Genomic DNA, 14,000 nt, shown 5'->3' on the forward strand with positions numbered 1-14,000 from the left:
AAGACCTGGCTGCCCTCGTTCCCTTGATAAAAACAGGAGTTCACAGGCAAGTCCAGAAGATTCATTGCCCCCCTTAGGGGAGGACGGCAGCTAGTTTAAGGAATGTTGAAAGACAGTACATCCCAGGGCAGGAACCCCATGGCCAAAACCTCCAAACTGCCCTTCCTTCCCACTCCCCCAAGTGTAGAGCTGCCTTGAGAAGTCGTAACCCAAAGGCTGCCTTTGAGGGAGAAAAGGGGTGTATTTCATAATGTCTGGGGAAAAGAAAGGATGGCAGACTTGGTGATGTCAGCTGAGCTACAGAGACACCGTGATTAAACTTCCCTAAGCAAATCACAAGAAGGGCATGCAGCCAGCAACATGGACTCACCAGTGACGTACAGGAGGCAGGGTGGTTGTATGGGTACCACCACACGGTCTTATAGATATTAATATACTGAATAAAGAGGGCCACCAGCAGGTAGATGAAAAAGAAGAACTCAAACAGAAGGTTCCCGTCTACAGGCAGCTCAGGGATTCGGCAGTGTCGCACAGGCTCAGGGGTGATCAAGGCTGTAATTGGAGGAGCAGAGAGGCTGATAGCACTACCATTCCTGAAAGAGAGAGAAATAACATGTCACTAACTCTTGCCAGTGTTCCTGGGATATCTCACCCTAAAAGGTAAAGGTAAAGGGACCCCTGACCATTAGGTCCAGTCGTGACCGACTCTGGGGTTGCGCGCTCATCTCGCATTGTTGGCCGAGGGAGCCGACGTATAGCTTCCAGGTCATGTGGCCAGCATGACAAAGCCGCTTCTGGTGAACCAAAGCAGCACACGGAAACGCCGTTTACCTTCCCGCTGTAGCGGTCCCTATTTATCTACTTGCACTTTGATGTGCTTTCGAACTGCTAGGTTGGCAGGAGCTGGGACCAAGCAAGGGGAGCTCACCCCGTCTCAGGGATTCGAACCGCCGACCTTCTGGTCAGCAAGCCCTAGGCTCAGTGGTTTAACCCACAGTGCCACCTGGGTCCCCCTATTGTGGGTTAAATGCATAGCATTTAGAATATTTAAATCAGTGCTGGGGGAAACCTCTGCCTGCAATGCCATTTTGGCCAAGCAACACCCACATGCTCTAGCCATGGCTCCTGTAGTAGGGTCTTCCTTTCCTTTGCAAGAACAGGCAAATCAAGCTATTTTTGCTGCCTGCAAAGTGCTACCTTGGTTATTGCTACTTGCAAATATAGCACACTTTGCAAGCACCGTCAACCAAGTGACCTTCAGTGCTGCAAGTGCCACCATGAGCTCCAGCGGTTCCAAAGTCCTGCAAAGTTTGCTCACTCCTGTCAAAGCTAGCATTTGGGAGGGTGTGGAAAGAAAGGATTTGGTGTGCTGGCCGGATCCAGTTTCCCACACCGGGTTTAAATTGTTCAGCGTTAACTACCTCAAGAGATCCTTACAATTCTTTAACATAGGTCAACATATGATCATCCCCATATTGCAGAGACGGGGCAGGTTTCTCTAAGGTCAACTAGTAAGAAAATCACAGAAGCAAGGTCTGAACTGGGCACTTCTTGATATGCAGCTTAACCACTGTAATACACTGAATAGGCCTTAACACAAAAAGCAAAGTACTACATACAGCACTCTTAATGATTCCGAACAAGGGATTTCTCTCTCTCCCCACACAGCCTCTGGTAGTATAGGCTGTGACATGGATGATGAATAGCACCTCACCACAGGCGAGCACGATGCATGCCTTTGTCAAGAATTTGACACTTTTTAGTCTAGTATGGTGGGATGCTAGACTAACATGAGTTTCAAAGCTACCAACATGAGTTTGACCAAACTGCGGGAGGCAGTGGAAGACAGGAGTGCCTGGCGTGCTCTGGTCCATGGGGTCACGAAGAGTCGGACACGACTAAACGACTAAACAACAACAATGGTGGGATGGAAACACACGTCACATATGTCCTGTGTCCTTCCATGTTTCTCCACTTCTGCAGAAGCCAATGCCAGAAAAAATGGAGCTCAGACCATCAAGCAGAGATACCAAATTTCCCCCAGCCTAATCCTGTTCCAGCTTTGTCTGTTGCACCAAGAATAAGATAATGTAACCAAGCAACCCCCTGACATGAGATGCCTAGCAGTGCATTCCAATCCTCTGGCTTCCTTATCTTAGCTTTCTCAACCTTCAAAACTTCTATGATAAGCAATGTTTATTAATGAGCAATGCTCAACTCAAGGCCACAATTTGAAGGAATAATTGGAAATTAAAATCCAACTAGCTGGAAAAGACACCCCAGGACCCAGTGAATATCCAAATCTGAGCACCAACTCTTGGAATGCTCAGAAGAACAAAAAACAACTGGTTTTATGTAACACTTAAAGATGCTTAGATTAAAAACACTTGCATGTGTAACCTTGATATAAGAACTATTGCTTTCTTTTCATGTGTGGTGTACCTTATTTAGCTGTTTAGGGAAGTTTTTAATGTGTGATATTTTAAAGCATTTTAATCTTTGTTGGAAGCAGCCCAGAGTGGCTGGGGAAACGCAGCCAGATGGGCGGGGTACAAATAATACAGTGGTACCTCGACATCCGAATGACTCGACTTCCGAAGGTTTCGACTTATGAAATCGGCAAACCCGGAAGTCTTTTCGCCACGCCTGCGCAGAAGTGGCGCGTGTGTGGTCGGCGCATGAGCAGGAGCGCAAAATCATGCTTCATGCATGCGCAAAATGGACGCTTCGACAACCGAAGGAGTTGACTTATGAAGAGCACCGCGGAACAGATCGCCTTCATAAGTCGAGGTACCACTGTACATTATTATTATTATTATTATTATTATTATTATTATTATTATTATTATTATTATACCTTATGAACTGGAACTGATGGGCCACCTGAGGAAAAGGGGTATGTAAAGGCTTTCAGGTCAGGTATTTTCTGCCTTCCAGACAAATGCCTGAGGCGACCACCCACCTGAATATCTCCACTGCAAAACAGGAGTATGGGATATAAAATGAGCCAAACACAGAGTCAGGCAAACACACACTGTCAAATTCAGGGCAACAACAAGTGAAAAGAAACAAGATTCTTGTGAACCCAAGTGTGACCTGATGATGACAAGTAATAACAAAAGTTCTGCCTCCCACATTTAAGCCCACAATATTACGTTTTGACTTAACCTGTTTCTTAGACTAGTGCCGTTGCCACAGTTCCCACCAACCAAGGTCTGGAGAGAAGGCAAAGCTGAACGGCTTAGCTGCTGCCGACTGGGTCCCCTCCTTCCACCGGGCATGACCAGGAACCAATCCACCTCTTCCACCTCTGGCAGCCTTTGCCCTGAGATCTAGGTAACAATTCGCAAGACTTTCCAGCTCTGCAAATGGGGGGGGGGGGAAAGAGAAGAAATAAAGAAATTAGTTCAATTGTGCCTCAAGCATCTGCTAAAATGAACCAAGTGCCTTGGATAACTCCCATGGCCCCAAAACTAGCCTTTTACAGAGTGTCAAGAAGCATATAGATAGGAGGAATTCAGCTGGGATGGTGTACTTCAGACACTTTCAATAAAATCCTGCAACAAAGAATCCTGAACCAGCTTATCAGCCATGAGATAAGACAACAGGACTTATGGAGTACTAACTTAAGTTTAAGGAACAGGAAACAGAAAGAAGAAACAACAGGCAGTTCTCCCAGTGGAAGGATGAAGTGAAATCCCCCTAGGATTGGTATTGGAAGGACAAGATGCAAGACTTCATTGGTTTTTGGTCCGATTTTGCAGGGCTTTTCTTACATTCTTATTTAAAATATTAGCAACATTCCTTAACAATCTACAGTACCCAAGAGTTTTGACTTCAGCAAAATGTCTGTACAAAATCCTCACTTGGGTGACTAGCTGCAAAGAAGCCAATGCTACTGGACTCCTCATATGACAAGCGTCATTTTGGCAAGTGTAACTTGAAGCACGATACTTTGGATCCTACTAAAACAAATAATTACTATATTTCCGCTCTGATACATCGGAAAATACGGATTTGAATGAAGACAGTGTTGTTTCACTACAATGGCATATGTGAGACAGTACCTAGATTTTCTGGATCCCAGCCTATTAATTGCGCTTTTGTTTCTACTTTCACTGATCCCCAACTACCACCTGGGAGTAGAAATCCACACCTCACCCTCAGCCCATGCCAGGGAACATAACCATTATAGCAGGCATCCCCAAACTGCGGCCCTCCAGGTGTTTTGGCCTACAACTCCCATGATCCCTAGCTAACTGGACCAGTGGTCAGGGATGATGGGAATTGTAGTCCAAAACATCTGGAGGGCAGAAGTTGGGGGATGCCTGCATTATAGGTTAGAAGATAGGTGGGGAATCTATGGCCCCCCCAAATATCCTATGCCTAGTTCCTATCTACCTCAGCCAGCATGGTCAATGGTCAGGGACTATAGAATTGTAGACATTAGGGAAGCCCACATAGCCACCAGAATTAGGAAGATAATATAGTTAGGGCACATACCGCAGACCATTTTTATAGCACCACCAATGTGCATGACATTGTTTTAATCTACTCACACGAAGGAGTAAGTTGCCATGGCTAACAATCATTACAAGCTTTCCTCCTTTACTTCAAAATAATTGTCAGTAATAGCTATTGGGTCCTATATTAAATTAGCATTGAAAGTTGAAAACCAGCATACGTTTCCTATTGGGAGGTTTATATGAACAATGATGTGGCCTAGGTTGTGGATGACACCGATTTATGTGGGATGGTGAAAACCCAGAACAGAAACAATCAACTTGTTACACAGCAAAAACAAGAGGACAATTCCATGTTAGGGATTATTAGGGGAGAAAATGAAAAAAAGAGAGGCCAATATGTGTGTATGGTGTACATTGCGTTTGCAATCTGTATACAGTTCTGCTTGCCTCATCTACCGTGTAAGTTCAGAGAAGTGCAACAAAACTCAAAGGGTTGGAGCCCCTTAATTTATTTGTATTTTAGTACCTTTCTATTAATAATGCCCAATGCAACTAACATTATAAAAAAACAAGGTCAGAAGTAGTGTAATAAGAACTTCTAAAAGCAGGTAGAGCCACAGAAAACACGACTGGCAAATGTCTGACAAAGCAGATGAACCTTTAACAGGTACCAGATCACCCAGAGCAGGGAGTTCCAGAGAAGTTCCTATAGGAATTTCCCTTTGAGGAAGTGCTTGAGCAGCCTAGAGAATTGTTTCCTCCTCAGTACCAGACCTCAGGGTCGCACAATGAAAATGCCAGTTGATTTAGGACTAACAGAAGAAAGTACTTCCCGTGAGGCATAATTAGTGTGAATTCTGTAAGATGTGAAGATGGCCTTTGCCTTGGATGACTTCAAAAGGGGTAATACAAGTTCATGGAGCATAGCGATCGTAGAAACTAGTCACTGATTAATCTAAAGGGGCGCCCATGTTCAGAAGCACTGCACCTCTGGATACTAGCTGGCAAGGATCAAAATAAGGGAGGTCCCTTGTCTTCATGCTCTACTTGTGAGCATCCTAGAGACATTTGGCTGGAAATATGTGGTTGGAGCCACTGCTGGAAACAGGATTCCAAAATAGATGAACTGTTGAACTAGCAGTACTCTTCGATTATGGGTGGCGTTACTTCACTTGACCAGTAGTTGAGATGCTACAAGATGACATTTAGATGCCAAGGCATAGGCCTCTATTGAGAATTAACAGGTTAAGCAAGCATGTTGATATGGTGGGGCTGCCAAAAGATTCAAATGAAAAATGAGGACATTGTGTATATCAAAATAGGTTTTGTGGCCATGCAAACTTAGATCAAAATATTATCCCTTATTCAGGGGATAAGAACTCAATGTCCTAATCACTTCCTATTTCTTACTCCCCGTGTTGTTATCTACGTTCCTGGCCATGATAGGAGTTATCTACTGCCACATTAAAACTGCAAGGCAGGATACATCTCTAGACGGATTTCCTGGGATCATTTAGTAACTGCATCACATGACAGCATGGATTCACTTTCAACTGCCTTTTACAAAATAGGGGCATGGCCCAACCACATTAGAAGTGCTTCAGTCCTGTTGATTCTAATGAGAGAGATATCAGAATGTGCTGAGTTTTATCACTGAAAGCTGTAATTAAAATATATGCAACATTTTGTTACAATTTGGAGAGCCAAGTCTTTGCTCAGTTGCAATTATTTTGTATGTCTAAAGACCTGTATGTATTGCAGCAACACTGTTTGCCTTATGGAGTCCAGCTTCCATATGGACACACTGGACTTTCGAGTTCAAAGTTGGCAAAATCTTTTATTTACTGATCCTTGGATAACACTGTCAATCAGAATAAAATACTATTAGTAGGGGGGAAAGCAGCATGTACATAAAATTGACTTTTCGTTCAGATTCCCCAATTATTGCTTTGTGACCAAAGATAAACATTTTAAAGACTGTAGACAAAATGATGTTACGCGAGAGAACACAAACACATATGTGCATTTAAGGGAAGCCAGAATTACTGGCGACAAAGGCTGACAAGATCCTAAACAGGTACTACTTTGGTAGAAAAAGTGATTCTACTGGCATTGCAAGAACAACTACTCAAAGAATGTAGAATTAAAAAAAAACTTGCTTGCTAAAAAGGAAAATTTCCCATTAAGCTTTGGATAGTAATAGAGAAAAATTTGGCTAGATTTTGGACAATTGTTACAACATTTGAAATTCCCATTGTTCTAGGCACATGTGAAAAATGAACATAAGATTTTAGCTGCAGTTAATTCATTTTCAGCATTGTATTCTTGTTATAAAAACGTGTGCCTAGACATTCTGTTGTTGCGTCCATAACCTAGGCTTAAGGTGCCATTTAGCTCATAGCTTTCATATCTCAGTTTCTAACACTGAATTGTTATCATATGGAATGAGGGACTATTACTACTACGTACTAATTTATTATCCGCCCTTCACCCTAAGGTTTCAGCCGTGGTTTGGCCTAGCATTAGGTCTGCATCCAGGCGCAAAGTTTTAACTCGCTTAACGTTAACGATGTGCGAACTGGACCACACACACACACACACACACACACTCCACCTCTTATACTGTAGAAGGCCCACAGATCAAAAGAACTCGTAAACAGCTTCTGCCTCATCTTGCCAATAGTTAAGCAATTCTATCTGCTGTATTCACTGTTGCTGCAAACACCATATTCAGTGTCATTGCATAAAAACATAATACATACAGATAACTTGCCATGTCTGCTTACACGTAGTAGCCAAATGATTCATACTGTGCACCCTTCAGTTTTATTAGGAACCATTACAGTGGTGCCTCGCTTAACGAATGCCCTGCTTAACGAAATTTCCGCTTAACGAAAGGTTTTTTCTAGTGGAGGTTGCCTCGTACTATTATTTTTGAACTTTTGAACTGCCCTTTATGTACAAATCAATAAAAAATTAACATTATAAACATATGGATATACAATGTAATTAAGTCAATGGAACCAAATCAGTAATTTAGCAGCAGCTCCTCTGCACACGAGCATAAAAAAGTGTTTAAACATGGAAAGGAGCTTAATGTGGTACACAACCAATGCACCACTGACGGGGAGAAAGTTCTAGGAAAATGCTTACCTTCCAAGTCCCGGACTGCAGAATCCGGGACCGGCAGCTGTGTGACACCGGAGGTTGCGTCGACGTAACTTCCGGTATCGTTTTGCCCTTCGATGGGCACCAAAAATGGCCGCCGCCAGCTTCGAAAGTCGCTTCTATGCATGTCAGGAAGTGCGTCGACGCAACTTCCGGTATCGCTCTGCCCATCTATGGGCACCAAAAATGGCTGCCGCCGACACAGGAAGTCGCATCTATGCACTTCCAGACATGTGTAGATGCAACTTTTAAAGCCGGCGGCGGTCATTTTTGGTGCCCATAGAAGGGCAAATCAGAAAGAAAAAAATGGCCGCCGGCAGGAGAAAATAACGGAGAAAAACGGGAGACAAAGTGATACGGGGGACCACCGGGAAAAGGTAAGTAAAAACGGGGGTTTCCCGGGGAAAACGGGGTACTTGGCAGCTATGAAAATGGGGCATTCTCACAGAGAAAGCTCTGCATTATGCTCCCTCTCAACTGCCACACCCTTTGGCAGAACCATGAGAAAGACCTCCTCAGTCAATCCTAAGGTAGGAATTCCATGCAGCACTAAGAATATCATTTTTGCTTGCCTGATAGTAAGATTTCCCCTTCTCTGTCCCGGTGTGCTATTCTGGGGGCTGTTACAACTAACCCAAGCCAATTTGGTGGTCGAGGAGGAAGTGTCGCTGTGGACGTCCTTGTGTGCGCTTCTGCTAGCAAGACAGATTAGTTGGATTGGGCCCTCAGGCACAGGTCTGCAAATACTGTACCAAGGAAGGCACTCCTTCAGATATTTGGCTCTCAAGTCATTATAAAAACTTTATAAACCAAAGTTAACCCCTTGAATTGGGCCCAAACCACCATCCAGTGCACCAGCAGAACCAGTGTTATGTGGCTCATTCTTGTTGCACTACTCAGAACCTACACAGCTGCTGCCTGACAAAGGAACCCTACATCTAAGACATTAGATTAAGGCTTAGATATTAGCCCCAAAGTGGGGCACCATCAAGCACTGGAACTTTGCTCCTTTACTTCAAACAAACGAAACCTGACTACTCCCAGAGACAGTCGGAAGCAGGGCTGGCCCAAGCGCAGCTGACAATTTAAACTCTGTAACAGAGATACGATCATTGGTATACGCGTGGGTAGCAAATATTTAATCCATGTTTAAACTTGGCACCAAGAACCCATTAAAATCACAACAAGCCACCGTCAGTGGGGGCAGCCAGGAGCAAGTAAACAGTACTGGGAAGGGAAAGTATTAGACTTTCCCCATATTAGACAATTTTGCACAGCTTAGCAGCTTTTTCCATAATGGAGATAGTTTGGAGCTGGCAAAAGCATGCAGGTAGGAAGTCTGGGAACCACGTGCTTTTCTGCCACAACCTGATTAATGCCCATCAGAAAGCAGCTTTTCCCACTCACATGCAAGGCTGCAAGTACCGTGAAGTTAAGGTCCCAGAGAAGATACTGCACTGCAACAAATAATCTGACAAGGGTCTTGCTTTTCTTTGGGAAGCCCTAAATCAGGGGTCAGCAAACTTTTCCAGCAGAATCTAAGTCATTCTTATTTCGGTGCGTTCATTCCATTATGTGTGTTATCCCAGATATTTATACAGCTACAGACCGGATCAATGCAGTCTGAAAAACATATTGCTTCACCACAAGGTATGTTTACAAGTGATTAAAAATCAACAAGTTCTTACAAGCCAACACGAATGCAGCAGCCTCAGAAGAAGATACTATGCATGGAAGCAAGGTTGAAAAACACATTAATTCAGGGGCGTAGCGTGGAGGGGGTTGCTAGGGTGATGGCCCTGGGCACATTTTTTTAGGGGGCGCTGCACATTTGGCCCCTCACGCTGCCCTGCCAGCCCTGTGCTGCTTTGCAAGGCTGGGATCTGATCTGAATGATTTGCCCGGCAGGGCGATATGAGAAGGACGCAACAGCCATGTGCCTTTCGATACCATCCTCTCCCTTGCTTTGCGAAGCAGGGATCAAAGGGAGCATGGCTGTTGCATCCTTTGCACCCCACCCTGCCAGTCCCATGCTAATTTGTGAGGCTGGGGCAATCCAAGGGCCGCGTTGGCCAAATCCCCTCCCCCCATGTGGGCTGGCAGGCAGTGCAATGTGGTCCTGCTTGGCTCTAGTGGGGAGGGGCATATTCCAGTGGTGGCGGTGGTGAGAGCTGAAGCTTTGCACGTCCGCCCTGGGCACTGGCAAACCACGCTATGCTGCTGTATTAATTGCTACTAGAAACTATTTGTTCTCTTGTAGTCCAAGAGAGAGTGTAGCATGCACAGAAGGGCAAATGTCCAAATGAATGAAGGGAGGTGGGGACCTATCCCTTCTCATGAACACCACGAAGAACTTGTCCACCAAGGAACACCACACCATAAGAGAATCAAAACAAGTGAGATAATCTAAATAAGATGTACAAAATAGTGCAATGCTTTTGCATAATATGATGTAATTGTAAGTACTTGACTGGATTCTGAAAACAAAATTAGTTAACAAGAGAAAGGTTTTTCACATGGTGACATTTTTACAATTAAGGCTGATTCTGAAAGCAGATATATTTTTACCAGGTGTGAATTAGGGATACACATTCTTTCAGTTGGAAACATACAAGCAGTCAACTTGGCACACATCTTTTTTGCTTCTATTGAAAACCACTGGAAATGGCATGTTGAGTGACAGGAAGAGATTTTAATGACCCTAAGAATCAGGAGATGGACGGACAGGCTAATTAAAAGTATTCCAAAAATATACGGTAGGTATTTTATATCATTTCAACATAATTTGCATGATTGGTGCCTTGTCTTGATGGACATTTCTTTAAAAAATATACTGGAATGGATCCAGTTTAATGTAGTCACACATAAGTCCCATTAAAATCAATGAGTCTTGTTAGCCATGACTAGCATGGATTGGATTCAATCTATTTTTTTATTTTTGTTTCACCACAGAAACTCACTGAATCCTTTTAATCAGTTTACATTATTAGTGTACATTATTAGTATTTATTATTTATACAGCATCATTTTACCAAGAGCATAGAACTGGTCCCTCAGTTTACACATTGAGCTTAGAAAAATGAATTGATTGAAAGCATTAGAGCAGAGATTGCCAACCTGGTGCCCATGGGTACTGGTGTGTCTTCCTATGATGCCTGCAAAAGGCTCAGTAAATATCTTCTCAAAAATCCAAAATGCATGAGACTGGCAGTTGTGGGGGATGCCCACACCTTTTTGTGTTTCTGTCTCCTTCCATTCCTTTACATGTGGAAGCCATTTTGTGTTATGTCGGACACACTACAGCTGCCATGTTCCAGCGTTTGAAATTAGCCAGGTGGCAGTCACATTTTGCGACTGAATGGAAATGTCCAGGAGCCACGTTTGGCAACTAGCATCTTCACTTTCCTAGCTGCAGTCAGCTGGTCTGCCAAGTACAACGACAGCAAAAGCCAGGGCAGCAAAAGACACATGTCTCTTGCTGCTGCACTACCCCGCCAAACAACTGATTTGTCCAGCAGCGCAGCAGCAAAAGATACACTTTTTTCCTTTTTTTGTTGCCGCACTGCCAAGGTGAATCAGGTGTTTAGCAGGGTAGACCGGTAGCAAAAGACACATTTTTTGCTGCTGTGCTACTCTGCAGTCACCTGATTCACCGGGCAGCAATAAATAATAATAATAATAATAATAATAATAATAATAATAATAATATTGCTGCTGGGCAAATGAGGTGTTTGGTGGGGTAGAGCGGCAGTGCTACCCTGCAGACCCCCAGATTGGCCCAGCAGCATTTTGGTTGTTGTTGTTGTTGTTGTTGTGGGGCTGCCTGGTCTGGTAGTGGGGAAGGAAGAAAAAAGGCACCTAGACATTTTGTTTTGGCGCCCACAGCCTAGGTCCCAGGAGCCACATGGCTCCTAGCATTCCTATCTAAGTTTCTAACACTACATGCACCACTACTTTCTCAACATTCTCAAACGTGCCCACTCAAAACGTTTGCAACCTCTGGACTAGTGGGACACTAGTGAAAGAGATACAGGTGCTGGAAAAAGACCAAGACTGGATCCATACTTAGTCATGCTTAGAGAAGACCCTACTAAAATCACTGGGACAGAACTGTGGGTGATACCCAATTTAGGTTGACCTCCTGCACCATATACCTGAAAGTAAGCCCCTTTGACCTCAACAGGACTTACTTCTAAGTAGACATGTATGGGATTGTGCTATGAATTACGTAAGACCACTGATTTTAGTGCATCTGTTCTGAGTATGACTAACACTGAATACCAAACTAAGTCTGGATCTAAGCTTATAAAGCAAGAAGTAACCTTTTTTTGGTTCCACAGGCAGTTCCTGGTCATATTTGACAGGTGAGTGGGCCAAACTACCTGTCAATCACATGACATCACAACAATGGCATGTGCAAGGTGCTTTGAAATCTTGAAGTTGGGAAGTCCTCCACCAAACTGTTTTAGCAGAGGAACCCATACAGGTTAGCATGGAATCCTCTGCAAAAACGATGGGGGTGGGGACATCCTTTTAAGTGAGAGGTTTTGATTCACCTGTACCACTTCCAGCTGTTCTCTGAAGACTGGAGAAGAGACCCTCTTAAGAATATTAGGGGGGTGGGCAGGGGAAGGACTTGACCATGTGAAAAATGAAGATAAGATTTTAGCTGCAGTTCATTCATTTTCAGCTTTGTATTCTTGTTATAAAAAAGTGCACTTAGACATTCCGTTGTTGCGCCCATAACCTAGGTTTAAGGTGCCATTTAGCCCCTAGCTTTCATATCTCAGTTTCTAACACTGTTTATATCCTTTGAGTGCTTCCAAATTCAGAATTATATTTTGTAACGTACCAATTTAGAAACCAAGCTTGGGGGAAATTAAAAAAACACACACAGAAGCTATGTCACCTGCTTCTTAATTTAACTAACCATGGGAGCAAGATACTGCATATTTAAAAGAATGACACTTTCCCAACATAGTTTGGAAGATCATGAATGAGTAATGGACTTGCATGCTTTCCTCCCCTTACATGGCTTCTGTCTCTGTTTCCTGTTTAGCACCAACCATCATTTTGCCAAGACATCTGAACTATGAACCTGCCCTTCTCTGGGGAGTGCAATCCCATCCAAAGTAGCCTTGTCTTTCCGGTTCTTGGAAAACTCTGCATGCATAATACTGCCATCTTGTCTGATTCAAGTTTCAATTTGCTGGCCCCCATCCAGACCATTACTGCCTCTAGGCACTGTTCTAGAACCTCAGACACCTAGCCTGATTCAGATGGAATGGAGAGATAAAGCTACTCTTAGCATTTAGCCTTGAAGATATATATCTAGAGAGAGAGACTTCAATTAAAATAGACTGATGGTGTGACAAGGATTGGTTTGGATATATATAGTATGCCTTAGCACATTTTGTCTTTAAAATCAGAGATGAGGATGAAATCTAATCATTTATCGCCACAAGTATCAGTACTCTGATCCTCAATATGCTTATTTTAAAGTCTCATTTCAAAAGACAGTACTCTTAGGATTGCTACTAGAAGGTGTGACCCACTAAAACTGCCATGCAGGTGCCCATGTGTATAATAAAGCCCATGGCAAAGCTCGGACATTCCTAGGACTGAAAAACCGTATGGCCCAGTTGCTTTGCAACAACAGCTGGCAACTGCTGCAACCAACTGGAGGAATTAAAACAGTTTCCTAGCCAGGAACATGGCACCACAGCCTTGTTGATCCTTACCAGTATTGTTGACAATGCTCACACCACTCACAACAGCTTGGCTAGGATTCACAGCAGCACAACACTGTACAGCGCTACATGAAAAAGGTTGGATTTAAACTCAACACTCGATTCACTGGACCACAATGGCCACATTCGTCCATAATGCTACCCACAAATCCCAATTAGTCTGCACATTAGCAAGGAGTGCCTACTTTGCTCCTTTTTCTAAGGAGTAGAGAAACAAATCACAGAGTAGCTGGCTTCTCACTCATTGTTAATTTGGAGATAAACACAGAATACTAAACCAGCTGATAGCCATGGTTTGTTGGCATTGCGTGTAAGCACAACCTATGGTTCTTAGCAGAGTAGAGTGATGCATACATATATGCATATATATGTATACCTGAAGGAGCATCTCCACCCCCATCATTCAGCCCGGACACTGAGATCCAGCGTCGAGGGCCTTCTGGCAGTTCCCTCATTGCGAGAAGTGAGGTTACAGGGAACCAGACAGAGGGCCTTCTTGGTAGTGGCACCCGCCCGGTGGAACGCCCTTCCATCAGATGTCAAGGAAATAAGCAGCTATCCTATTTTTAAAAGACACCTGAAGGCAGCCCTGTTTAGGGAAGTTTTTAATATTTAA

General features: G+C 43.7%; 1 protein-coding gene across 2 annotated transcripts in view; it reads right to left on the reverse strand.

The window, feature by feature from the left end:
• TMEM39A (transmembrane protein 39A) overlaps positions 1–14,000 on the reverse strand; it is a 28,350-nt gene that overhangs the window by 11,012 nt on the left and 3,338 nt on the right. For both annotated transcript variants that reach the window (XM_035140938.2, XM_060268953.1), the window contains exons 2-3: positions 3,169–3,362; positions 371–593 (exon numbers count right to left, since the gene is read on the reverse strand). In XM_035140938.2, the coding sequence (XP_034996829.1) occupies positions 371–593; positions 3,169–3,281 (336 nt within the window). In that variant the 5' untranslated portion in view covers positions 3,282–3,362. The remainder of the gene's footprint in view (positions 1–370; positions 594–3,168; positions 3,363–14,000) is intronic.

Source organism: Zootoca vivipara, chromosome 16 (assembly GCF_963506605.1).
Source record: "Zootoca vivipara chromosome 16, rZooViv1.1, whole genome shotgun sequence".
NCBI lineage: Eukaryota > Metazoa > Chordata > Lepidosauria > Squamata > Lacertidae > Zootoca > Zootoca vivipara.